This window comes from Erythrolamprus reginae, chromosome 6 (genome assembly GCF_031021105.1).
Source record: "Erythrolamprus reginae isolate rEryReg1 chromosome 6, rEryReg1.hap1, whole genome shotgun sequence".
In the NCBI taxonomy this organism is placed as follows: domain Eukaryota; kingdom Metazoa; phylum Chordata; class Lepidosauria; order Squamata; family Dipsadidae; genus Erythrolamprus; species Erythrolamprus reginae.
The window spans coordinates 58063110-58089481 of record NC_091955.1 but is presented as its reverse complement, the minus strand read 5'-3'; the positions used below and the strand labels follow the sequence as shown (position 1 = coordinate 58089481).

General features: G+C 39.0%; 1 protein-coding gene across 2 annotated transcripts in view; it reads left to right on the top strand.

Annotated features, from left to right (window-relative positions):
- The window catches only part of HAL (histidine ammonia-lyase), a 29574-nt gene extending 3751 nt beyond the window's left edge, over positions 1–25823 (top strand). For both annotated transcript variants that reach the window (XM_070755884.1, XM_070755885.1), the window contains exons 4-20: positions 447–521; positions 603–675; positions 1704–1770; positions 1980–2017; positions 2096–2221; positions 4074–4213; positions 7042–7089; positions 8450–8597; positions 10027–10122; positions 15147–15205; positions 16202–16282; positions 17053–17118; positions 17719–17884; positions 19312–19446; positions 23799–23907; positions 24019–24088; positions 25041–25823. In XM_070755884.1, coding sequence (XP_070611985.1) covers positions 447–521; positions 603–675; positions 1704–1770; positions 1980–2017; positions 2096–2221; positions 4074–4213; positions 7042–7089; positions 8450–8597; positions 10027–10122; positions 15147–15205; positions 16202–16282; positions 17053–17118; positions 17719–17884; positions 19312–19446; positions 23799–23907; positions 24019–24088; positions 25041–25214 — 1671 coding nt within the window. In that variant the 3' untranslated portion in view covers positions 25215–25823. The remainder of the gene's footprint in view (positions 1–446; positions 522–602; positions 676–1703; positions 1771–1979; positions 2018–2095; positions 2222–4073; positions 4214–7041; positions 7090–8449; positions 8598–10026; positions 10123–15146; positions 15206–16201; positions 16283–17052; positions 17119–17718; positions 17885–19311; positions 19447–23798; positions 23908–24018; positions 24089–25040) is intronic.
- The last annotated feature ends 549 nt before the right edge of the window (positions 25824–26372 follow it).

The following is a 26372-nucleotide window of genomic DNA, read 5'->3' as shown; positions in this document are numbered from 1 at the left end:
AGGTTCTGGTCAACCAAAAACAGTGGGAATTACTGGTATTTCTGAATGAACAGAAGAAGCTACATTCCTAATATTATCAAGTCTAGTAAATTGGTTGATTGTACAGTTCTAAAAATGATGCTGGGAAAAAGCATTGCAATCTAAGAGTTTAATAGTCTAAAACCCTGCCTTTTGAATGTAACATTTTTTTAATGACATGAAAATAGTTTCTACTAGTACAATGGCTCAGTTTCAGATTGTTTTTATTCTTTTCTTACAAAATGTGGTGTCATCCTCCAGGAAGAAGAAAATATCAAAATTAAAGAAATAAAAATGAAAGAGAAACTCTGCTTGTTTCACTTCAATGCCTTTGAGTGTGTACAAGAATTAGCAATAACCCCACAGATTACAGTTGGTTCTCATTATGGATGCCATGTTATTCTCTCTAACACAGTTCTTTCGTTCAGTATCTTTATTTAGATGGAAATAGTTTGACAACAGAAGATTTGGTCAATTTAGGAAAGGGGCTGTATAAAATCAAGGTAAATATCTGGAGAGATTTTGATATTTTTGTCCTTTACCCACATTTAAAACGCAAAATAAGTAATAACTTTTTTTTCCAGCTTACTCCTGAAGCTGAAATTAGAGTCAAAAAATCCAGAGATGTTATTGAAAGTATTATAAGTGAACAAAGAGGTAACCATTGCTTTCATTTTATAAAATGATTTTCTGGGAGCTCAGGCCAATATTTTTCTTTTTCTGTTTCTTACTTTGTGTTCCTAGAACTTGAGAGCAAACAAAATCCCCTAACCAATCTTGTTCTAAAACAAGCAAAATCATAGCAATATAGTAATAGAAATAGAACTGAATTTGCATCTGCTGCAGTGGTGGGATTCAAAAATTTTACTACCGGTTCTGTGGGTGTGGGTTGGTGGACATGACATGGGTTGGTAGGTGTAGCAGGGGAAGGATACTGCAAAATCCCCATTTCCTCCCAATCAGCTTTGACTCGGGAGGCAGAGAATAGATGGGGGCAGGGCCAGTCAGAAGTGGTATTTACTGGTTCTACGAACTACTCAAAATTTCCACTTCCGGTTCTCCAGAACTGGTCAGAACCTGCTGAATACCACCTATGATCTGGTGCCCTGATGCGAAATACATTCAATTGGGAATAAATGCCACTTTCTGTAGAAAAAGAGAAAACATATCCTTAATATAAAACAATAAAAATGTATTATAATCAATGAATTATGTTGCAGTCATTGGCGTAGAATGAAAGTTAGAAAATGGGAATGCAGCTGCCATGACCATCAATACAATAACTCACTGGTATGATAAGTAGCATGAAGATAGTGTTTCATCCGTGATTTCATCTTTTCAGATGGTCTAATATGTGTGCTGCATGATTCAGCCAAAGGATAAATATGCACAGGCCTAAGGGAATTGTTCTGGTTATAAAGCATTTTGAGAGGAAGAAAGCAGGTAGCTGCAATGAACAATAGTGATAGTAGTGACCCCAGCATTCACACTTTTTTCTTCATTTATTGCTGTCACTATCACATACAATTTTATAAATGGTAGATTGAGATGGCCCTGGATTGCAGGGCCCTATACAACCCTACTTGAAAAGTGATCACAGTAAATATGACAATCTAAGCCTCTTTCTTGAAATGAAATACTGGTAATAATAATAATAAAAAATATAAAGTATTTGTTTCTTTCAGTTGTCTATGGAATCACAACAGGTTTTGGGAAGTTTGCACGGACTGTTATTCCAAACAGTAAGCTACAGTATGTCACTTTTATTTCATTCTAAACTCTGTAAAAAAAAAAACTGTAGAAAATATAGACAATTTCTAATGGTCAGCCTGAGCCAAAGCTATTTTTAATGTAGTGAAATAATTTCCATTGTTTTATTTGTTTTTTAAAAACTTTTTTGCATTAAATCTAATTTCATAATATAGTTTGAACTGACTATTTTCTTCTCTTTTCTCTCTGAGGGAGCTGCAAGTGAACTTGGTCCGGTCACATTCTGCAGGTAATGGAGGATTCATTTCTAATTATTTCATGACCTCTTTTCATCCTGATAATCTTAAAATGAACTTTTTCATTTCAGGGGTTGGGAAGCCTTTGATTCCAGAGAGATGCCGTATGCTCTTAGCTCTGAGGATAAATGTCCTAGCCAAAGGATACAGTGGACTTTCATTAGAAACTCTACAGCAAGTCATTGAAGCATTTAATGGTAACATGATAAGTATTTTCCTAATTTTTTTATCCCCAGGCTTCAGTATTTCAAATACAGTGTTCCCTCTATTTTCGCGGGTTCAAACTTCGCGGAACGTCTATACCACGGTTTTTCAAAAATATTAATTAAAAAATAGTTCGTGGTTTTTCCCCCCATACCACGGTTTTTCCCGCCCGATGACGTCATATGTCATTGCCAAACTTTTGTCTGCCTTTAAAAAACATTTTTTAAATAAACTTTAATAAATAAACATGGTGAGTAATAATCTAAATGGTTGCTAAGGGAATGGGAAATTGTAATTTAGGGGTTTAAAGTGTTAAGGGAAGGCTTGGGATACTGTTTATAGCCAAAAATGGTGTATTTACTTCCGCATCTCTACTTCGCGGAAATTTGACTTTCGCGGGCGGTCTCGGAACGCATCCCCCGCGAAAATCGAGGGAACACTGTACAATGGTTATCCTTTGGAAGAAAGTAAAGTTCCTACTAATGAGCAAAGAATCTCCTATGAAAAAGAGAACACAATCTTTCTTTTCTTTGTCTTTAAAGCAATGGATTGCACTTTGAATAAAACAATAGAATGCTTGAGTTGAGCCATGTTTGCCAACATCAATATTACTTATATCTTATAATGCTCTAACATAATGATAACCACATATTTCTAGTAGAGAATACATGGAGCACAGGCTTCAATTGTTTGTTTCTTGAAGCTTGGCTGTTTTCTAGCAGAAGTTTCATTTCCCAGCCAGCCAGCCAGCCAGCCAAGATCACCACGATGTAGTGGCATTTAGTATCTTTTGCTAAAAGGAAATATAATAATAGCTATTATTATATATTCGGTCATTATGGCTCTCCTTTATGGCTCTCCTTTTCAGCACTTTAAAAACACAAACAGCCCCCCCCCCTTCCATCTTCCACCAGAAAAATGCATGTAAACATGTTCCTCTCACCAAAATAACAATTAACTTTTTATTGGGTTTACTGATGAATTGTGGGGAAGACAGGAAATAGTGGCACTTGAGGTGCTTTGGGAGACTTAGGTGGGGTTGATTACACAGCAAGATTTAAAATCTTGCTGTGTAATCATATGCTGCAACGTCATATGATTCAAATCATAGGCTGCAAATCATATCATATGCTGCAAATCAAATCATATGCTGCAACGTCCTGCCTGTCAATGACTACTTCAGCTTCAACCACAACAACACAAGAGCACGCAACAAATTCAAACTTAATGTTAATCGCTCCAAGCTTGACTGTAAAAAATATGACTTTAGCAATCAAGTTGTCGAAGCGTGGAACTCATTACCGGTCCGGACTCAGTAGTGTCAACCCCTAACCCCCAACATTTCTCCCTTAGACTATCCACGATTGACCTCTCCAGGTTCCTAAGAGGTCAGTAAGGGCCGTACATAAGTGCACTAGCCTGCCTTTCGTCCCCTGTCCAATTGTCTCTCCTTATCTCATATATCATATATCTTTTCTTCCTTTCATATATCTTCTCCTCTACTTTTATATCTTTTCTTATATAATACTTCATGTCTATCCTCTTCAATATGTATTTTGTATTGGACAAAATAAATAAAAATAAATAAATAAGTTGAGATGGCTAAGTTCCACTTGTTTTTTTAATATATATATATATGTTGCCACCTTGACTTATTTATGACCCCTGTATGGTGGACACCCTGGTAACCTAGGATGGTGGTAGTGAATAGTGAAAGAAAACCGGGTGATTTTGGTTTGCCTTCCTGCTCAGTGGGAACTATCATTAAAGTACTCTGCTAAAGATGATGAGACAAAATGCTGTATTACAAAGAGAAGCTCTAATGAAAATAATTTTCCTCCATAGCATCCTGCCTGCCTTACATTCCAGAGCAAGGGACTGTTGGGGCCAGTGGAGACTTAGCGCCTCTTTCCCATCTTGCCCTGGGACTCATTGGTGAAGGAAAGATGTGGTCCCCAAAGAGTGGATGGGCTGATGCAAAATATGTAAGAGAGATACTTTCTAATATAAATGGTACCCATGGGGATGGGAAGGTCCCTTAAAAGGGAAGGAGGTTATTTTCAAACTTTTGCAGCAATGTCTTAAAATGTAAAATATCCTGGTTCTATATCTTCTTTAAAAAAAAAACCAAAGGCAAATATGTTGCTTCTAAGGAAAAACCCAAAGGATATATTTGGGAAATATCTTTATTACACCTATAGACCACAGATAAGACTCCATGAACTCAGGTCTCACCATCAAGCATGACACTGAAACAAGCAGGCTGGAAGTAAAGATATATAAATGATATTAAATTCATCATCTCTGCAAGGTCATTTTAAATGCTTCTTACCTTTTCTGTTGCATTCATGAATGCCTAAGGGATGGCCATGAAGATGAATCAATTTTGACTCCAAGATTTTAAGAAAGCTTTTCTCAGCCTGGACATTTCACCATATGTGATAGATTTTAATTAACCATTACTGTCCATGGCCTGTGGGAAGGTTGTTCCTAGGACAGAAAATAGATTAAGTACCGGTACTTGAATTCATATGTACCTCCATTTTGACTCCTAGCACTCTCCTGGAGAAATATAGTTTTCTTAGTTTTTCAGAAGTGGCTTGAGAGCAAATGATTGGTCAAAATTATCAAGCTGGCTTCATGGCTAAGGCAGGCCTTGAATTCTGTCTTCTGGTTTTTAGCTTTGTGCCTTTAATCATTACTTCATACTGACGATCATCTTCATAATATATATCTAACATAATATATTTGTAGCCTTCAAAGTAGTGGCCTCCAACCTTTTGGGCACCAGGGACCAGTTCTCTGGAGAGAGGTTTTGCCATGGGCCAGAGGGGGTGTGGCTTTGTGTGCTGGCTTTTTCTCACTTCACTTGTTTCCATGGACCAGTTGCTGGATGCTGTGGTTTGGTGTTGATCCAGGGCTGGAGACTCCTGCTTTAAAACAATATTAAGATTTTTTCCCCCATTGATTTTCTTTGTAACATCATTTTTTTTCACCTTTTGAAACAGTCAGGGGGCTTCTTGGTGTTCTCCCGAACCTCCCTCCTGGCTTTTTCAAAAGGTGACAGCCAGGCGGCGGCGGCCAGCGGAGTGCCGTTTTTGCGATTTATTTTTTTTTGCTTGCACGCATTAATCGCTTTTACATTGTTTCCTACGGGAAACATTGTTTCATCTTACGAACTTTTTGCCTTACGAACCTCCTCTCGGAACCAATTAAGTTTGTAAGACAAGGTATCACTGTATATTTAAAACCATACTGTTTTGTATTATTCCATCAGATAATCTAATTAGATCTCTAACCTGAATAGCAATAGCCATAGCAATAACACTTAGACTTATATACCACTTCAGAGTGCTTTTACAGCCCTCTTTAAGAGGTTTACAGAGTCAGCATATTGCCCCCAACAACCTGAGTCCTCATTTTACCAGGGATGGGTTCCAATGCACGCAAGTGCAATAACAAAAAATTTGAAAAAAAGAACAAAGCCGAAAAAAGATGGTTATTGCATGCACAGTGCCAGAACTCGGTTTTTGTGCATGCTCAGAGAAGATTTTTTTTTTAAATATTCAAAAAAAATTCAAAAAAAGATGGCAGTGCCCACAGATCGGAATTGATCAATCTGGTTTGGTGATGTTATTGTTATGTCACTAGTAGGTTGCTACTGGTTCAGGCAAACCAGTCCGAACTGGGAGGAACCACCCCTGCATTTTACCCATTTCGGAAGGATGAGTCAACCTTGAGTCTGGTGAGATTCAACTTGCCAAACTGCTGGCAGCTGGTGATCAGCAGATAACCTGCAGTAATGCACTCTAACCACTGCACCACTATGGGTCTAATAAAGTGAGATATAAGAGACGTTGCATAAGCCAGCCCGGTTCTTCCAAATTATTAAAATGCCTGTTCTGAGTAATATCTACAATATAAAGGATTTAACAGGTAGTCCTCACTTTATGACTGGTGTTTTAACAACCATTCAAAGTTCAGAAAGGATTCTTTAAGGTCTGTTGTAAAATATTTTTCCCCCCCTGTAGTCACATGATAGAATTTTAGGCACTTGGGGATGTGCTCACACTTATGAGTGGTTGACCCATTGCACAGTCATGGGACTGTAATCCCATGAGTTCTTAGGGAGTTGGGCGGCATACAAATAAAACAAACAAACAAATTGCATTTTTTCCTGATTTCTGCCAGTTTCCAGCACAAAATGTCCATTTAGCAGAATGAATTCACTTAACTGCATGATTCTCTTAACTACCATAAAATGGTCCAAAATTGATCCAGCCATGTGGTGAATGACTACTTTATATGCACAACAATTAAACCAAAATTCTGGTTCTGATTATGTCCTACGTCAAGGATTATCTGTACTCTAGCTTGCTTGAATATGAATAAAAGTGTCTGTGTAACTGCAAACATTAATATTTCAAGGTTCCTGGTCCTGGGAACATGCGTGTTTGTGTTGAAGCGAACACAATTAAAAACCACGGCCTAAGGAGAAGCAGTTCACTAAATTAAGGCAGCTTGAAGAAAAATGTTGAACCTGGTGTGGGCAACCTCCCATTTCGTACAGTACAAATGTGTTAAATAGTGTTATACAGTTAAAAAAAAGCCCAATAAAAGGAAACAAAAATCTAGAAATTTAAAACAACAGTTCAATTGAAAGTTCAACTTCAATGTGAAGTTAAGGCCATTTCCTCATTTTTGCTCTAGACTGTACAGCTTCTAGGTACTTCAAAATATTTGGAAGTAGAGAACTTCAATTCATTTGAAAAGCTTTTCTCATTTAATAAGAATTCTTGGTACTGCTTTATAGGTACTGGAAGCTCATGGACTCAAATCAATTACTTTGAAGCCAAAGGAGGTAATAAAATGCATGTTTGTTTCTCAATACCACAGTTTCGATTGCAGATAATTTATTATTTAGATCAGTGTTTCTCAACCTTGGTCACTTGAAGGTATCTGGGCTTCAATTCCCAGAATTCCTAAGCCAGCATTCGCTGGCTGGGGAATTCTGGGAGTTGAAGGATATCTTCAAGTGGGCAAGGTTGGGAAACACTGATTTAGATACATAAATTCAGCACTGAATAGTTTTAAGAAATCATAATTTTAAACGTTCCAGAGATCGTAATGGCTGTTGCCTGTTCATTTATAAATACATGCATACACACACACACACATACATACATACATACATACATACATACGTATGTATACGTATTTATAAATGAAGAGGCAACAGCCATTACAATCTCTGGAATGTTTAAAATTTATTAAAAACTACTAAAATTACTAAGCTTTCATTAGTCCTCTACTAACGTCATCAGAGTATTAATCTTCAATGGGGATTTTAATATTCTGATGACATTAGTAGAGGATGTGGGATATGTGGGTGTGGCTATGGGGATGTATATGTATACGCATGTGGATGGATGGATAGATAGGTAGGTAGGTAGGTTGGTAGATGATAGGGAGGGAGGGAGATAGATAGATAGATAGATAGATAGATAGATAGATAGATAGATAGATAGATAGATAGATAGATAGATAGATAGATAGATAATATTGACTTGCGTATAGGGAAACAGTTTCTTTCTCCCACTTTTCTTATTTTTTAGGACACAGTCTTTTCCTCCCTTTATAGCTCATTCATACCTTCCTTATGCCCAAGATCAACATAAGTTCCTTTTACATATTCTTAATTAAGCTGTGGTTGGAATGCGGGTCCCTACTCAGCACAGGATTAATTGAATTCTGTTTTATATAGTGAAAGTTTTCCTTATATAGATGAATGGAACACACTTGAGTGCTTTATATTTACTGCTTGTCTGCATAGACACAGAAAAGCTTAAATTAATTATATGTGAAACACTCAAAAGATTCAGACTGAAGCTTCGTGTCTTCATGGAGTTTTATAGCTGACAGGACTTCTAGGATTGTAGAATTGTAGCCAACCATGAGATATGACTGCCAGAAAAGTAATTTCAAGTTGAACAAATGTTGGAGTGAAGGAAGTAGCTTCTTTCCCCACCCAGACTGTTTCCTGAGATTGCTTTTTGCTGAAGCACAAGAGGAAACATTTTGTGTTGTTTGAGCCAGGAAAATATAGGAAGGGCATGCACAAACCCTCGTTTTACTCTCAAGATTCCCCATCTATCTATACACATGTCTTTGAACAGAAAGATTCACTGAATATTACCCTTAGTGTTTGTTTGTTTTTGAAGGGTCTAGCTCTTATCAATGGAACACAAATGATAACTTCTCTGGGATGTGAAGCAGTTGAAAGGGCCAATGCGATTGCTAGACAAGCTGACATTGTGGCTGCCCTCACACTGGAGGTTCTCAAGGGAACCACAAAAGCCTTTGATACAGGTTGCTATTATGTTACGTGTGTGTGTGTGTGTAACCTATTTTTGCTGATAATGAAAAAGGAGACTAGTATGGATGACTCGACAAAAAAAATCACATACGCGCTATATATAAGTGTGTGTGTGTGTGTATGTGTGTGTATGTATAATGCAAATATTATTCAAAATGTATATATATTTATATACAGTGATACCTCATCTTACAAACGCCTCGTCATACAAAAGTTTAGAGATACAAACCCGGGGTTTAAGATTTTTTTGCCTCTTCTTACAAACTATTTTCACCTTACAAACCCACTGCCGCCGCTGGGATGCCCCGCCTCCGGACTTCCGTTGCCAGCGAAGCACCTGTTTTTGCACTGCTGGGATACCCCTGCTGGGATTCCCCTGCAGCATTGCAAAAACACGGAAGTCCGGAGGTGGGGTTTCCCATGGAGGGGAGCCTCAGGGGAATCCCAGCAGCACAAAAACGGGCGCTTCGGCTGGCAAAAGGGGTGAATTTTGGGCTTGCACGCATTAATCGCTTTTCCATTGGTTCCTATGGGAAACATTGTTTCATCTTACCAACTTTTCACCTTAAGAACCTCGTCCCAGAACCAATTAAGTTTGTAAGACAAGGTATCACTGTATATATATTCCTGATACATTTATATGACTATTTCTTAACCTACTGTATTGTGTATAAAGGAATCTGATATTTATTTGCCCAATTAAACTTTATGTTTGTCAGTTTATATGTAGCAAATATAATGAAGTCTTCAATCCATTGAGTAGAAGAGGCCATACATTTATATTTACAATGTTGCAGCAGTAAGAAACATAGAAGATTGATGGCAGAAAAAGACATCATTGGTCCATCTAGTCTGCCCTTGTACTATTTTCTGTGTTTTATCTAAGGGCAGAGAGAATTCATTTGCACTATCAGCTTTAGATCTCATTGATTATCCTCTGAGTTTAGCTTTTGTCATACAATCATGTTAATATAACCCATTACTTTCTCCTAAAACATGGTAAGTACGGGGCATTGTAAACCATGTGTTTTAAAGATGCATTACACTTATGATGTCTCCAAAAATTCTAAATATCTTTTTTTTAATATAAGTCATAACTTAGTCCACTGACATTCTTGCTATACTGATGCTACCCATTATGGCCAGAAGACATGACGGTCATTAAGGGATTGCCTTATGACCACTCCATCCCTGCTCTCCCCATTCAGTCATTAAATGAATCCATGGGTTGTTAAACAAAGAAAGAAATGCCACAGAATCCTGAGAAAAGCCCTGTGAGACCTAGAATAGCGACGTTTTCCCCATAATTTCCATGTTTTTCTCAATTTTCCAAGGTGCCCATAAGTCAATTTGATCAAATTTCAATCCTCTTTCATTTATTTTCTGAAAATATTTTATCTCTTTATCCTTCCTTTAAATCAGATATTCATGCACTGCGACCACATCCAGGGCAGATTGAGGTAGCTTTTCGATTCAGGTCCCTTTTAGACTCTGATCACCATCCTTCTGAAATAGCAGGTGAGTAATCATTGGCGGTCTGAATCCCTAGTGCCGCGTAATGGAGTGAGCTCCCATTACTTATCCCAGCTTCTGCCAACCTAGCAGTTCAAAAGTGTGTAAAAATGCAAGTAAAAAAATAGGGACCACCTTTGGTGGGAAGGTAACAGTGTTCTGTGCACCTTTGGCACTTAGTCATGCCGGCCATGTGACCATGGAGACGTCTTCGGACACCGCTGGGTCTTCGGTTTTGAATCTGAGTTTTCCTCGACAAAGCGTAGGGGGGGCAGGCCCCTGGGTCCAGATTCGCTCCCCCTGCCTCCCCCAAGCCGAAACAGCAGCTCTGGGCTTCTTAAAGCCCAAAGCCAGGACGCCTCTCCCCGCCCCTCCCACCCAGCGCCAGCTTGAATCGATCCCGACAAAGAGGAACCTGCCTCCTAGGGACACGAAAGGCTTGGGAGGGAAGGGGGGTGGCCTCTGGGTCGGGAACCGCTCCCCCTGCCCCCCCTAAGTCGAAACAGCAGCTCTGGGCTTCTTAAAGCCTGAAGCCAGGACGCCTCCCCCCGCCCCTCTCACCCAGCGCCGGCTTTCTATCCCGGCAAAGAGGAACCTGCCTCCTGGGGACACGAAAGGCTTGGAGGGAGGGAGGGGGGCGGCCCCTGGGTCCGGAGTCGCTCCCCCTGCCCCCCCCCCAGCCGAATCAGCAGCTCTGGGCTTCTCTGAGCCTCTGCTCAGGAAGCCCAAAGCCGGGATCCCTTCTCCGTTCCCAGCTGCCTTGAATGGAGCCCGCCTGCTCTCCCGTAACTTATACAGTACATAATCACAAATGCCTCACAAACCACCAACACCACTCGCAGGTGATTGCAGATGTGGGTCTCTTCTAATGAAAGGTTGGGGGGTGGGCGGCCCTAGAAACAGAAGGAAAGGGGGGTGTATAAGAAGAAAAGACAGCGGGGTGGGGAGGGAGGCAGAGAGAGAGAGGGAAGGTTTAGGTTTAGGTTTATTGGATTTATATGCCACCCCTCTCCGCAAACTCGGGGCGGCTCACAACATTAATAAAAAACAGTACAGTACACAATACCAAATCCAATGCCCACCCATCCAGTTCCAAGCCATGGGGGAGGTTCTCCCCTCTTGAAAGCTGGCTGTATGGGAGGGGTCTGCTCCTCCTCCCCACCTCTGATTCGCTCTCTTTTATTTTTAAGCCTTAAAGTTTTAGCATTGATTGCCCTCCTACAGTATTTTTCCACCTCCTCCTCCTCCCACCCAATTTTCTTCCTAGCAACCAGGCCCCCAGTGACCTTCTGTGAGTAGGTCAGGTGACTTTCTCTGAGCTGGTCAGTTTATTTTCTCATTCTGTGTCCAGAATTTTCCTGTGGTCCCTGAGTTTGTTGTTTGTGTTAGAACTGTTTAAAAAAACCATCCAAAGCAATCTCAGCCATGTCTCCTAAAAAGATTCCTGTAAAAAGCAGTGAGGGTAAACAGAAGAAGGAAGCAATGAGTATAGAAATGAAGCTTGAAATAATCAAGAAGTATGGGGAAGGCATGCGTGTGGTGGACCTGGCAAAGGAATATGGCCAGAACAAAAGCACAATTGCCACCATTTTGAAGCAGAAGGAGGTTCTGATGGCTTCAAAACCAGCCAACGGAGTGTCAGTAATGTCTCATCTTCGTTCTGATGTTAACGATGAGATGGAGAAGCTCCTGCTGATATGGCTGCAAGATAAACAGCTTGCAGGAGATTCGGTGAGTGAGGGAATGATTAGAGAAAAGGCTCTAGTCATATATGAAGATTTGGTGAAGGATATGCCTGGGACATCAGAAGATGAAGGGTCTTTCAAGGCAAGTTGGGGCTGGTTTGAAAGATTTAAGATGAGGACTGGCATCCACTCTGTTGTGAGGCCTGGTGAGGCTGCGAGTTCAGATGCTAAAGCTGCAAAAGAATTTGTAGTGACATTTGCAGAACTCATTTATGCAGAAGGCTACGTCTTGCAGCAAATTTTCAACTGTGATGAAACAGGCTTCTTCTGGAAAAAAATGCCAAGGAGGACCTTCATCACAGCAGAGGAGAGGAAGATGCCTGGGCACAAGCCTATGAAGGATAGGCTGACCCTTGCCTTATGCGCCAATGCCAGTGGGGACTGTAAGGTGAAGCCTCTCCTTGTCTACCACTCTGAAACCCCTCGAGCATTTAAGGCACACAGGTTGACCAAGGAAACCCTTCCGGTGCTGTGGTGGTCAAACTCAAAGGCCTGGGTCACCAGGAATATTTTTGTGCAGTGGGTCAACCTGGTGTTTGGCCCCACTGTCAAGACGTTTCTGCAGGACAATGACTTGCCCCTCAAGGCCCTTCTTCTCTTGGACAACGCTCCCGCCCATCCACCAAACCTCGTAGAGGACATTCTCGAGGAATTCAATTTTGTACATGTGCTTTTCTTGCCACCCAACACCACGCCTTTCCTCCAGCCCATGGACCAGCAGGTGATTGCAAGTTTTTTTTAAAAATATACACGAAGCATCTATTCAAAAGGTGCTTCAAGGTGACGGAAAGCACCAACCTCACCCTTCGAGAGTTCTGGAAGGACCATTACAACATTGCCATCTGCATCAGTCTCATTGAAACCTCCTGGCAGGAGGTTTCCAGGAGGACCCTGACCTCTGCCTGGAAACAACTGTGGCCTGGATCAGTGTCCAACAGAATGTCCGAGAGGTTGGAGGAGGCTGAACCCATCATCATTGAAGAAATTGTGTCCCTGGGAAAATCCATGGGCCTGGAGGTTAATGAAGATGACACCGAGGTCCTCGCAGAGGGACATAGTGAGGAGCTGACAACAGAGGAATTGAAGGAGCTACAGCAGCAGCAGCAGTTGGAGGTTTTGAAAGCTTTGGAGGAAGAAACAGCTGAGGAGGAGGAGGAAATACCCACAAGGGATATTAAAGAAATGCTGTCGATGTGGGAGAAGTTGCGCAGCTTTGTTGAAATGAAATATCCGGAAAAATTGCAACAGTTCGTGCAGCAGACCTTTTCAATGACACCTGCCTTATGCACTTTAGAAAGATTTTGAGGGGGAGAAGTAAACAAACTACTCTCGATAGGTTTTTTGTTAAAGGCTCCCTACAAGAAAAAAGATGTAGGCTTGATGAAAGTGAGGATAATCCAACCTCTCAAGCACTTAGTCCTCCAACAAGCTCAAGCACCTAGTCCTCCAGCAAGTTGTCAGGTCTGACTTAACTAAACTTAGTTACTTAAAAGTTAATAAATTAAGTTTTTGTTAACGTTGTGTACTGAACTGAACTGTATTTTTTCATTCTTATCTCTACTGGGACTCTTCTGCCACTTTCCCCACTCGCCACTTCTTCGTCCCCCTGCCACCACTGCCCCTCTTGCTTCCACATTAGGGAAGAAATAAAAGCTCAGAAATTTTGGTGGGAGGAGGAGGAGAAGGTGGAAGAAGAGGATGAGTAGAGTCGCTGCCGGAAGAAGGTGAGGTGAAGTGAGGTGAATGAAACAAATCCAAAACTTTAAGGCTTGAAAAAAAAGGGACTCTGAGATGGTAAGGAGGAGCATGCACCCCATACACCCTGGCCCTCCAGAGGGGAGAAACTCCCCTGTCACTTCCCTCTCTAGTTGCCCCCCTCCCCACCCCACTCACATCCCTTCCTCCACACATACCCATTCCTTATGTTTCTGGGACAGCCGACTTGCACTTCTTATCCCACCCCCACCTTGCTTTATGTTTCTAGGACAGCCAAGGTCGGATAGAAGGATGATGGATGGATGGATGGATGGATGGATGGATGGGTGGGTGGGTGGATGGATAGATAGATACAGTAGATGATAGATAGATAATCAATCATCCATCCATCCATCCATCCGCACACACATACACCCATCCACCCATATATCCAGGAACGGAGAAGGGATCCCAGAGCAGATTTGGCTTGGGGGGGCAGGGGGAGTGACTCTGGACCCAGGGGCCACTCCCCCCCTCCCAAACCTTTCGTGTCCCCAGGAGGCAGGTTCCTCTTTGCCGGGTTAGAAAGCCAGTGCTGGGTGGGAGGGGTGGGGGGAGGCATCCTGGCTTCGGGCTTTTGGAAGCCAAGAGTTGCTGATTTGGCTTGGGGGGGGCAGGAGCAGCGACTCTGGACCCGGAGCCTGACATTCCCCCCAAGTGCTTTGCCAGGAAGGAGGAGGAGGAAGGGGGGTATTTCAACTAGCCGCTGGAAAGCCAAGGGAAAATCCCAGGTGCTTCAGCTGGCAGTTGGGAGATGGGGAATCCCGGTGGGGAATTCCCAGCAGGGGTGGGAAGAGAATGAGATATCCCAGCGCTGGCAGTAACAAGGCAGGGGAATCCTTGCGGCAGTGAGAAAGCGCACACACAGTAAGAGAGCCCATGGACCTGGGCTCAGGTTTGTAAGATGGAAAGGGTTTGTAAGATGAGACAAAGAAATCTTAAACCCCGGGTTCGTATCTCGAAAAGTTCGTATGACGAGGGGTTCGTATCACGAGATACTACTGTATTTAGAATTCATTAAACATGTTACAGCATAAAATAAGTTTGAATGTAGAATGTACCTGTAAACAAATGACATACATATTTCATTGTAAAATAATAAAATATTACTGGCACTAAAATTTAATATACACTGCTCAAAAATTAAAGGAAACACTTAAACAACAGAATGTAACTCCAAGTAATTCAAACTTCTGTGAAATCAAACTGTCCACTTAGGAAGCAACACTGATTGACAATCAATTTCACATGCTATTGTGGAAATGGAATAGTTGTGCAAATGAAATATTCAGTGAGAATATTTGATTGATTCAGATCTAGGATGTGTTGAGTGTTCCCTTTATTTTTTTGAGCAGTATATTTGTAAGTATTGCTATGTGAATCCAGGGCTACAGAAATGAAAACAGCTGCCACATAACTCATTTACAAAATATTTCAATGAAAATCCTGTATTTTAATACAGCATTGTGAAGATTTCACAAGAATGCAGTTCTTCTAAAACAAACATTATTTGCTTTGTTTCTTTTATAGAATCACATAGATTTTGTGATAGAGTGCAAGATGCATACACATTACGTTGTTGCCCTCAGGTAAAGCTTCAGAAATTACTTCCTATATACAGTATGTAGTCAGGATCTTATTATACTTTCCAAGTTAACCAAGGTTAGTTTTATAAGCAAGTGCAATTCACAAATAAAACTGATGACATTAACAAAAAAAATATTAACTTCGAAAATTGTACTTAAGAATGGCACTTGTAAATATGTAGTGCCACCTGCATCTAGCTAAGTGGCAGCATCCACTCAATTTTGATTGAAGTCAGAAAAATTATGGTAAGTAGGCAAACACGTGGATTGGAAATCAACAGGAAATCCCAGGGCTGCAGGCTAATTTCAGAAAATGACTTCTTTGATGAAGAAGACAGCAGGAGATCATTTTCAAATTGTTCTCAGGAAAATTTCACTCAATCTTTACTCAAAAGAGATTTACTTCAGCATGTGAGCCTCAAAAAAATTCACAGTCTGAACAAGTTACAGTATCTAGTCTAAACTTCAAAGGTGATTCTGATTGGATATTGTTTTCCCATCAGAAATTATATTTCTTACAGAAGAAGAATCTATATGGAACTCCTATTTCAAAGAATAAAAATTCAACGATTGGTGAATAATTCTAGACAATAATTTAACAATAGTGTAAATTTGTCACCTGTGCATTTACTACATTTACAACAAATTAAGCATTGCTGCATGCACTATAATTATAGTTAAATTTATTAAACACATGTAGGACATTGAATAGGAAATGTGCACAGGTATATTTTGCAGGCTTTGTTTATTATTTATTGAGTTAATACAATATATACTTTTCCTTAACTCCATATGTTCCACCCACACTTGTGATCCAACCAAACATCAATCTGACTTAAATCATGTAAAGTATGCTATAAATATAAGTTGCATACTTTCTATTGTCTAAACAATCTCAGGCATTATTATGAAACTAACGTTGTGTTTGATCAATAAAGATGGAAAGGGTTTACCATAAGAGTTTACCAAAAAATAACTAAATCTATCTTTTTCTTGTAGGTTCATGGTGTTGTGAATGACACAATTGCCTTTGTAAAGAACATAATTACCACAGAGATCAATAGTGCAACAGACAATCCTGTATCCTTATTTCTTTTTAAAATATTTCCCCCCTTTTAAGAATTCTATTACAAGAAGTGAACTTGGATTGTGAGACAGATAAAATGATAGAAGTTTGGGTTGGTTTGGGTTGGGTGAGATGAGATGAGATGAGATGAGATTAGATAGGTGATAGGTGATAGATAGATAGATAGATAGATAGATAGACAGACAGACAGACAGACAGACAGACAGACAGACAGACAGACAGACAGACAGACAGACAGACAGACAGGTTATTCCTAACAAGAAGCTACATAGCATGCACTGTCTTCCTACATTAATAGTAATACACGAAACATTTAAGGTAACATCATGTATCCTGATCTGACTTGCTCAGAACTGAACCATTTACTAAATATTCCATTTATGCTCCTTCATTTTTAGTTCCATTATTATAACTCTCTTACTATATTTAGCAACCAATCTTCAACTCCTACGGGAACAGTCAGGAACACAGTTCCAGCAGCAAAATTCGGAGCTCCACCCCAGAGCACCCAATTTGCACTGAAAGATGTTGAAAGAAAATGCAGAGGGTCTTGCATAAGCCACACCCACAGTGTGGTAGTAAAAATTTTGGTACCCCATCACTTAGTCTCCCACTCAAATCACTTTAAAAATGATTTGCTAAGTCCCACCTGTATCATGAAATAAGTAAACAAATCAATACATTAAAATGTGGAGTTTAAGCTGATCAAAGGTGTTAGTTATTTTTAAATTTGTCATGTTAATTCTTAATTTTTTTGGTAAAGATGGTTTTTGCTGACCGGAAGGAGACAATTTCTGGAGGAAATTTCCATGGTGAATATCCAGCCAAGGTAGGTGTCTAAAATTTCTTTCTGTAACATGTATTTATTAATACAGTGGTACCTCTACTTAAGAACTTAATTCATTCTGTGACCAGATTCTTAAGTAGAAAAGTTTGTAAATAGAAGCAATTTTTCCCACAGGAATCAATGTAAAAGCAAATAATGCATGCAAACCCATTAGGAAAGAAATAAAAGCTCGGAATTTGGGTGGGAGGAGGAGGAGGAAGAGGAGGAGGACAGTCGCTGCCCAGAGCGAAGGGAGAAAGGAAAATGCTTTGTTCACTCTGGACTGCCAAAGCCTCCTTAAGCACCACCGAAAGGCTCCTCTGGCAGCCCAGAAAAGCCCAAGATAGCCGGGATTAAAGGGGGAGTGGCAGGAAACTGGCCAGATCTTTGTGCCATTCTCAAATTTCCTGGGAAATTTTTCCAGGCTCAGGTTCTTAGGTAGAATATGGTTCTTAAGAGGAGGCAAAAAAAAAATTGAACACCCGGTTCTTATCTAGAAAAGTTCTTAAGTAGAGGCATTCTTAAGTAGAGGTACCACTGTATTGGAATTGGAGTGGGTGGGAAGAGGCATACAATTCCTATCTAAAACTATTTAACTTGCAGGCTTTAGACTACCTTGCAATTGGTGTCCATGAACTTGCTGCAATTAGTGAAAGGAGAATTGAACGTCTCTGTAACCCATCACTCAGTGAATTACCACCATTTTTGGTTACAGAAGGAGGCCTAAATTCTGGCTTTATGATTGCACATTGCACAGCAGCTGCCTTGGGTGAGTACTTAGGTTCACAGGCATTTGAGGACTTGGGAAGATATGAACTTCTCACCTGAAATTGGGAGTATTGGTAACAGTGCATCCTCTCTGTTTTATCATAGGTGGTTTATTTATTTATTCGATTTGTATGCCGCTCCTCTCCGAGGACTTGGGGCAGCTCACAACATATTAAAGAAAACAGAACAATACATCTAGATCCAATTAACATAATTTAAAATGCTAAAAGTTCTAATATTATTAAAAACATTCATTACCATTCACTCCATGAAAACACACTAACAATCATTAGATGTTGTACCACATGATTCTTGACAAATCTATATTTTGCTTTTATGTATGGTGAGAGCATATGCACCAAGACAAATTCCTTGTGTGTCCAATCACACTTGGGCAATAAAATTCTATTCTATTCTATTCTATTCTATTCTATTCTTATTCCTAGATATATATGCAGAATATTATAGCACTGTGTCTTCATTTCAGCCTTTGTGAGCATAGGAAATATTGAGTAGGTAGTTGAAATAATACACTCAGTGAACATTATTGAAATCTGTATGGAGAATTCAAGTATATAGTGCATGCAGGGAGATCTGGCAATATCTCTAAGCTAGAAGAGTTCTGAGAGAAGAAGAATTAAAGCATTCTGAAAGCAGAAATAGAAAGATTTTAAGTAGCTATGGGAAACATTTAGAAACCATTTAGTATTTTTACTTAGTATTGGCTTCTGTTCACTTTAGGATACATTAAAATGTAGAATTTTACCAGTGTCCAAAGTTTCAGAGACAATATTTATTTATTTATTTATTCATTCATTCATTCATTCAAGCACCTATTGGTAGTATACAAAGATATAACACTGTTTATATGCATGATGTGGGTACTAATAAGAGGGAAACATTAGGACAGGGATGGTAGGCACACTGATGCACTTATGCACGCCCCTTACTGGCCTTTTAGGAATCAGGAGAGGTCAACAGTCTAAGGGTAAGGTTTTGGGGATTTGGTGACGAAACTATAGAGTTAGTTTAAAGTGAATTTAGTGAATTTAAAGTGAACACAGTGAATTTAAACACGCCTGGGATAAACATATATCCATCCTAAGATAAAATACAAGAAATAGTATCAGAGCAGACTAGATGGACCATGAGGTCTTTTTCTGCCGTCAATCTTCTATTTTTCTATGTTTAGGTAGTGAGTACCAGGCATTAACTACTTGGATACTAAAGTATTTTCTACAGTCATGTTTGGAGCGGTTTACTTTGAGTTTGTATGTATTGCGTGCTCGTTTATTGTTGTGGTTGAAGCTGAAGTAGTCGTTGACAGGAAGAGTACTATCATTACAAAGATCTTTCATGTCTGACTGTTCTTTACAATGGGATGTTATTTCCATTATTATTTGCTTTTTATTTCTTCTGGCTTTTTAGTTTCAGAGAACAAAGCTTTGTGCCACCCTTCTTCTGTGGACTCTCTTTCAACCAGTGCTGCCACAGAGGACCATGTATCCATGGGAGGATGGGCTGCAAGAAAAGCGCTGAAAGTCATTGAACATGTGGAACAAGGTAAAGCTAAGTAGCAACCTCTTAGGAAGGGACAGGGCATCATAGAAAGGCTAAATGAGGTACATTTGTGTGTTAGATTCCTATGAGGCTGAACAAAAGCAGGATTCCGAGATAATCAGTGGCATCATTAGAGATAGGAATGGGTGAATCACTTTGATTCCTATTTTTTAAAATTTATTTTTATTACACCATCTTTCTTTGCACAGCTCTATCATATAATTAACAAGTCTGTGACATTGTAGATACAATTTGTTGTGGTTGGCTCTGGGTCAGCTCCTGCCCCAAGGACTGTGGGGGTGGATGTGGGTGAATCTTCGCAGTGTCAGAGGCCAGTGTTACTGCCGTCTGCTGCTGACAGCGAAGCGTCTGACACAGGAAGTGAATGTGAACTGGGATCCTCAGAGGGGGGCCTGGCAGACAGCCCATTACGGGGTAGTTCATCATCATTATCCTCACTGGGATCGGATGAAGAGACATTCATTGAGGTATGCAGGCGCAGGGCAATCACTAGAAAAGAGCAGCTACATAGGTATTACAAGAGATAAGAGGGTTCACCTGTGGTTGGGTGTGGTTCAACTAATTAGGGCTGCTGTTAAATGGGCAGTGTGCCGGCCTCTGAGTGTGGAAGATTATCTGTTCGGAGAAAGAGGAAGTGGCTTTCGTCTCAAGGACTCTCTTTGCATCGACCCCAGGACTTTGAAACTAAACCATAGTCAAGTGTGTGAGTTGCCAATGGTTGAAGAAGGGTAGCTGTGACGTTTTCACAGCTGCTTGCTAATTGCTTTGTGTTTGTTTATTGCTTTTCACTGCCTTCAAGTCTGTTGTTTTGAAAGTGTGCCCTTTGACTGCAAAAAGGGTGTTTTGCTTTTCTTTTATTTCTGATATAAACCGTGTTCTTGACTTTTCAAGTGTGCATGTCTGAATTCATACCTTTGCACTTAATTGGGGGCTCGTGCCATTGAGCCCGGCAGAACACAATTGAAATCAATAATAAGTACATTAAATACCTTCTATTTACAATCTAACTCATTTTTAATTCCTATGTCTATTGTCTATCCATTCGTACCAAACCTCCCATACTGCATAGTATTCTGAATCATCTTTATCCTTTAATTCTAATGTGAGTTTATCCATCTCTGCACATTCAAATGTTTTTTGAATCACTAGATCCTCTGGTGGGCTACCATCTTTTTTCCAGTATTGCGCAAAGGCAATCCTTGCAGCCGTTATTATATGTAGCATCGAGTACTTTACTTTTCTGTTGTACTTTGCCCTATCTTTATGAAGAAAAGTTTGTGTTTAAATTCTATTTGACATTTGATTATGTCTTGCAATCAATCTTGTAAATTATTGCAATACCTTTTAACTTCAGGGCATAACCACCATGAATAAAAGAAGGTATCTTGTCCCTGTTTGCATTTTCAGCATTTGGGGTTTAAATTTGAGTACATCTTAGCCAATGTAGTGGGTGATTTTACCTATAGGCCACGGATTTAGTAATTCTGTAATTTTTGTTCCAATTTTTCCCCCAATCTTCCAGTTCTATATTGTATCCAAAATTCTTAGCCCAGGCAATCATGGGTTTATTTTAGATATTAATTTTCCTTCTGGACCTACCAAAAGTTTGTATAATTGTTTCAAGTTCTGGATTGTATCTGGATTGTACTTGTAAATATGGCCACCAATCAATATATATTCCTTGTTCTTTTAGCTCTTGATTATCTTTAAGTTTTCCCTGGGAATCCAGAATTTCCTTGTATCTATATGTTCTAGCAATTTCCAATGTATTGGGGTAAATCATTGCTTCCATGCAGTGATGGGCTAAACTTTTTACTACCACACTGTGGGCGTGGCTTATGCAGTTTGTTTCAACATCTTTCAGTGCAAATTGGGTGCTCTTGGGTGGAGCTCAAAATTTTGCTGCCGGAACTGTGTTCCTGACTGTTCCCGTAGGAGCCCATCACTGCTTCCATGGTGGAGAACCATCCTGGAATCTTCATGTAATGTTTGTTCCTAAAGTTTTCCCAAATTTTCTATCAACAAATATCTTATTTTGTGTCTATAGAAATGTGAATGTGGTTTTTTCCCTTTATCCCACAAGAACACATGTCAATCCTTTTGCAGGTCATGTCCTTCTAGTGTTAGGATTCTTCTATTTTTTAAGTTTACCCAATCTCTAATTCATACCAGTATTGCTACTTTATAATAGAACTCCCTCGCCGGGAGTCCAAAGCCACCTCTACTTCTGCTCTCCTGAAGTGAAAATGGCTTTATCTGCACCTTTTTACCTTACCAAACAAATGTAGTTATTTTATTTAAATCTGTTTTTTAAAACCCTTTAATCTAATTTTATAGGAATTGCTTGGAATAAATAGAGTAATTTAGGTAAAATATTCATTTTGATAGTTGCTATTCTTTTGAATAGTGATAATTATGCCTTCCAATTTTCCAAATCTTTCTCTATTTGTTGAAATAGTTTTATATAATTATCATCTTTTATTGAGGAGCATCTTGGCGTTCACCAAATTCCTAAATATTTGATCTTCTTAGTACAGTAGTTTGTAATTTTTCTCTTCTAATTCTTTTTTCTGATTAATTGTTAAATGTATAACTAACATGTATATCAGTGGTGGGTTGCTCCGGTTCGGCCTGGTTGTAAGAACTGATAGCGATGGCGGTGGGAGGCTTTGCCTACCTGCCTGGGACAGAAACGTGCACCAGTAGTAAAAGATTTTAAACCCATTACTGATATATATGTACACACACAGGTCCAAGACCTGCCTATCACAGTCCCACATATTTACAGCAGGCTCTTTTTACAGCTGCTTCAGGAAATACTACAAAGAGATTCAGTCCCTCAGGTGAACCCATGGCTGCTATGACTGTGAACTGTGTGCTACAAAGCTAAGAAAAGCAAAGATTCCTGATAACTTCAAACATTTTCAACAGTGAGTCAGGCTTGGAAGCATGAATATCAGTGAGACTTTGTTCACGCTGGCATCCATTTTGCCATGAATCTGCTGAAATTAAAAATTAGCCTTTGTTTCCAGAAACATCTGTGGCTAAATTCTTTAACATTTCTAATGAGCTTGAGGAGAGATGGGAGAACTTAGCAGCTACAGTATGTGACACAGCAAGACTTTTTAAAATATAGAGCTATTCTGATAGGCATATTTAGGCTCCTTCAGACAGCTTCTTCTTCTTCTTCCTAGCCTATTCCCACAAGTTCAGGGTATGCTTTTCGGATCATTGAACGCCACTTTGTTCAGTCAGCTGCTTTTCCAGAGCGTAGGCCTGAAGCTTGCATGTCTTTGTTGATGGTGTCTTGCCATCCCTATTTTGGACACCTGCAAGGTTGACTTCTATTTGGTAAGCAGTTTTGGCAATGGTGAAAGATGCTGCTCTCAAGACATGTCCATACCAGCGGAGCTGGCCTTGTCTCATCTTTATAATTGGTGCTCCAGCACTAATGTATAAGGTTTAAGATTGAGAAATATATCAAATCAAAAATATGTTTTTATTTTTACTGATCTTGCATAGGTTGTCATAGTATACTTCATTAGAGGCTAAGCTCAAGTGAAAAAGTTGACCTACCCTTTTAAAAAAAAATTCATTATTATTATTATTATTATTATTATTATTATTATTATTATTATTAATTGGGTATTAGGTAAAACTATAAACAACAAAGGCAAGCGCCATAGTCATAATATTGGTAAATGATGTGCTTATCTTTATGCTGGTCATAAACCACATACAATGATTTAATAATATCCAATACCATTAAGGATGCATCTGTACCAAGCTATTCATAATATAGAAATGGCAAAAAAAGATACCTACAGATGATGATGATGATGATTATTATTATTATTATTATTATTATTATTATTATTATCATCATCATCATCATCATCATTAATATTAATGATAATGATAATAATCATCATCATCTGTAGGTATCTTTTTTTGCCATTTCTATATTATGAATAGCTTGGTACAGATGCATTCTTAATGGTATTGGATATTATTAAATCATTGTATGTGGTTTATGATCAGCATAAAGATGAGCACATCATTTACCAATATTACGACTATGGCGCTTGCCTTTGTTGTTTATAGTTTTACCTAATGTTTGTTCATGCATGTTAATTTGAATTGGCCTAATAAATATACTGTCCAAATTTGACTTTTACTTTCTCCTTGACCTACAGATCAACCTCTTGCACGTATTGGCAAATGACAAAACATGTGCATATTTCCTTCAGAACTCCACTCTCAGTCACATCCTGGAGTCTGTGAGTCCAAATATTGACCTAACCAAGCATTTTTCTATTGCTTGTATTCACTAGTGCTGGCTATAGAACTGCTTGCAGCCTGTCAGGGCATTGAGTTTCTACGCCCCCTCAGGACTACAACCCCATTGGAGAAAGTCTATGACCTTGTGCGGTCTGTTGTCAGGTATATCAAACAATTATTCCCATGGGTTATAGCTTTTGGGAACATCGGCCAAATATTAACAGAATCTTACTAGCAGGACTAAATTTAGGATATTTATTTGACTTTTTTCAGGCCTTGGATGAAAGATCGTTTTATGTCCCCAGATATCGAAGCAACTCAGCGATTGCTTGTAGATCAGAAGGTAAGTAGTTGCTATGCATATACACCAGTGCATATAATTTTGTATTCCTAGCAATTGCTCATCATTCCTTACTAGATTTAGTATTTACTGTTTTTTACTATTTAATTTTTGACTTTTTAATATTGTATTGTATTATTATTGTTGTAAGCCACCCTAAGTCCCGAGGGATTGGGCAGCATAGAAGTCAAATAAATTACATGAATAAATAAATATGAAAAATATTTTAAAAGTTAACAATGAAATGTTCAATACTTAATGATACTCTTCAGATGTGTTAGGACTATAACTCTCAGAATTCCCAGTCAGTAGAAGCAAGGTTGAATCAGGGTTATAGCTACTACTGTGAAAAGATAATTGCATATTTATTTCAAATATACTTAGGTTTTCCATTGTCAGAAGTTTCCAGGTCAACTAATGTCAGAAACAAGCAAAACCAAATGAGAAATAATTGGAGAAAATAATTAGCAAGCCGATAAAAACAAATATTCAAACTTGGTACTGCAAAAATAGAATCTGTAAAATGTGGGCAGAAAAGGAAGTATTTCTTCCCTAGTTACTAAACAAGGTAGTAAGCAGAGATACAGAATTTCAGAATAAAAAAAGAAAAATATTGGGAGGATTTTTTTTAAAAGAAAAAAATTGGGAGGATCTTGTATTAGTGATGTCAGCAAACTGGCTTCAATCAGTTACATTAATAAAATCAGAACAAATGAACAAAAAACAAACAAACAAATGATTTCAAAAGCTTGCCTTCTAAATATTGTAGTCTGAACTTCAGACCTCATAAGCCTTAGCTTTATATCCAGTAGCAAATATCTGTTTGCCAAAAGACTTATAGGGCATTAGTTGCCTGTTCCTAATTTTAGCATGTCTCCTGTTTATTAGTTATTTTGACATATGTTCCTATATTTGCCTTTTCTTCTAACTCCCTTTTTAATTTTTTTATATCTAGGTTTGGGAAGTAGCTGAACCATACATTGAGAAATACAGAAGGGAACATATTCCAGAATCCAGACCCATTTCCCCAACTGCATTTTCTCTATCAGCCAGTAAAAGTACTTCTTGTCACCACCATCACCACAGTGATTCTGATGAACAGGATGATAGTGACAGCTATCAGACCTAAAGTATTTCATATGATTGTTGTATGTGTCATAAAATTTCTGTAGTTTATTCTAAACGGTATTGGGGGGGGGGGTATTTCCAAAACCAAAAATCACGATAGAAAAGTTGATGAAATAATTTTACTATTTCACAAATTGAAAAAGAGAATATATAGATTTACTTTATTACAAAATAAATGGATATGGGACTGGGACTGGAATGTAATCCTGTGCAGAAATTACATTTCATGGCAAAGTTAATAAAATCAATGTCAAGCGAAAATTGATATGAATGAACTGTTCCAGTATTTTAAGATATTCATGTAACATTTAATGTTACAATTTTTAATGAAATTCATTTTTAAATCTTTTCAGAAATGAAAACTAAATTCATATTTTATACCTAATTAATTCAGCGCTAGAACTGTGCATAGCATGCAGAAACAATGAGAGAGATTGTAGAAGTATAGTAAAATGTACTGTAATTTGGTAGTAAAGCCAAGTTTGAAGGCTATGCGCCACATCTTAAAAGTTTTATAAGACTAAGTATTTGTACATATCCTTTTACCTCCATTCTGAAAAAAAGGTTTGATAAATAAATGAACAAATAAACAAACAAACAAATAAATAAATAGCTGTTGATTGACTTCTTTGCATGATATAGCTTTCCTCCCATCCCTAGTTAACAAAGCTAAAGCAAGCTGACTTTGGATTTTACTGATGTAATCCAGAAGCACTGTTTTCCATCTTTTCTTATACAGTGGAACCCCGACATAAGAGCTGCTCTACTTAAGAGCAACTCGAGATAAGAGCTGGGAGGGGAGAGATATTTTTGTTCTACTTACAAGCCCAAATTCGAGATACAAGCGCCAAGGAGCTGTCTCCTGAAGCCAAACGCTAACTTCCGCGTTTGGCTTCAGGAGACAGCTGCGAAGCGGCGCGCGTGTTTTAAAAGGTTGCAGCCGGCCTGGGGGGCTCGGGGGGGTGCTTGCAGCTTTCTTTCTTGCTCTTTTTCTTTCTCTCTTTTACCTTCCCTTCCTCTATTTCTTCTTTTCTTTCTCCTTCCCACCTTCTTCCCTCCCTCCCTCCTTTCACTCATTCCTCTCTTACTCTCCCCTTTCATAAGTTTCCTTCCTTCCTTCCTCTGTTCCTGTCCCTTCCCCCTTTCTTTCTTTCTTTCT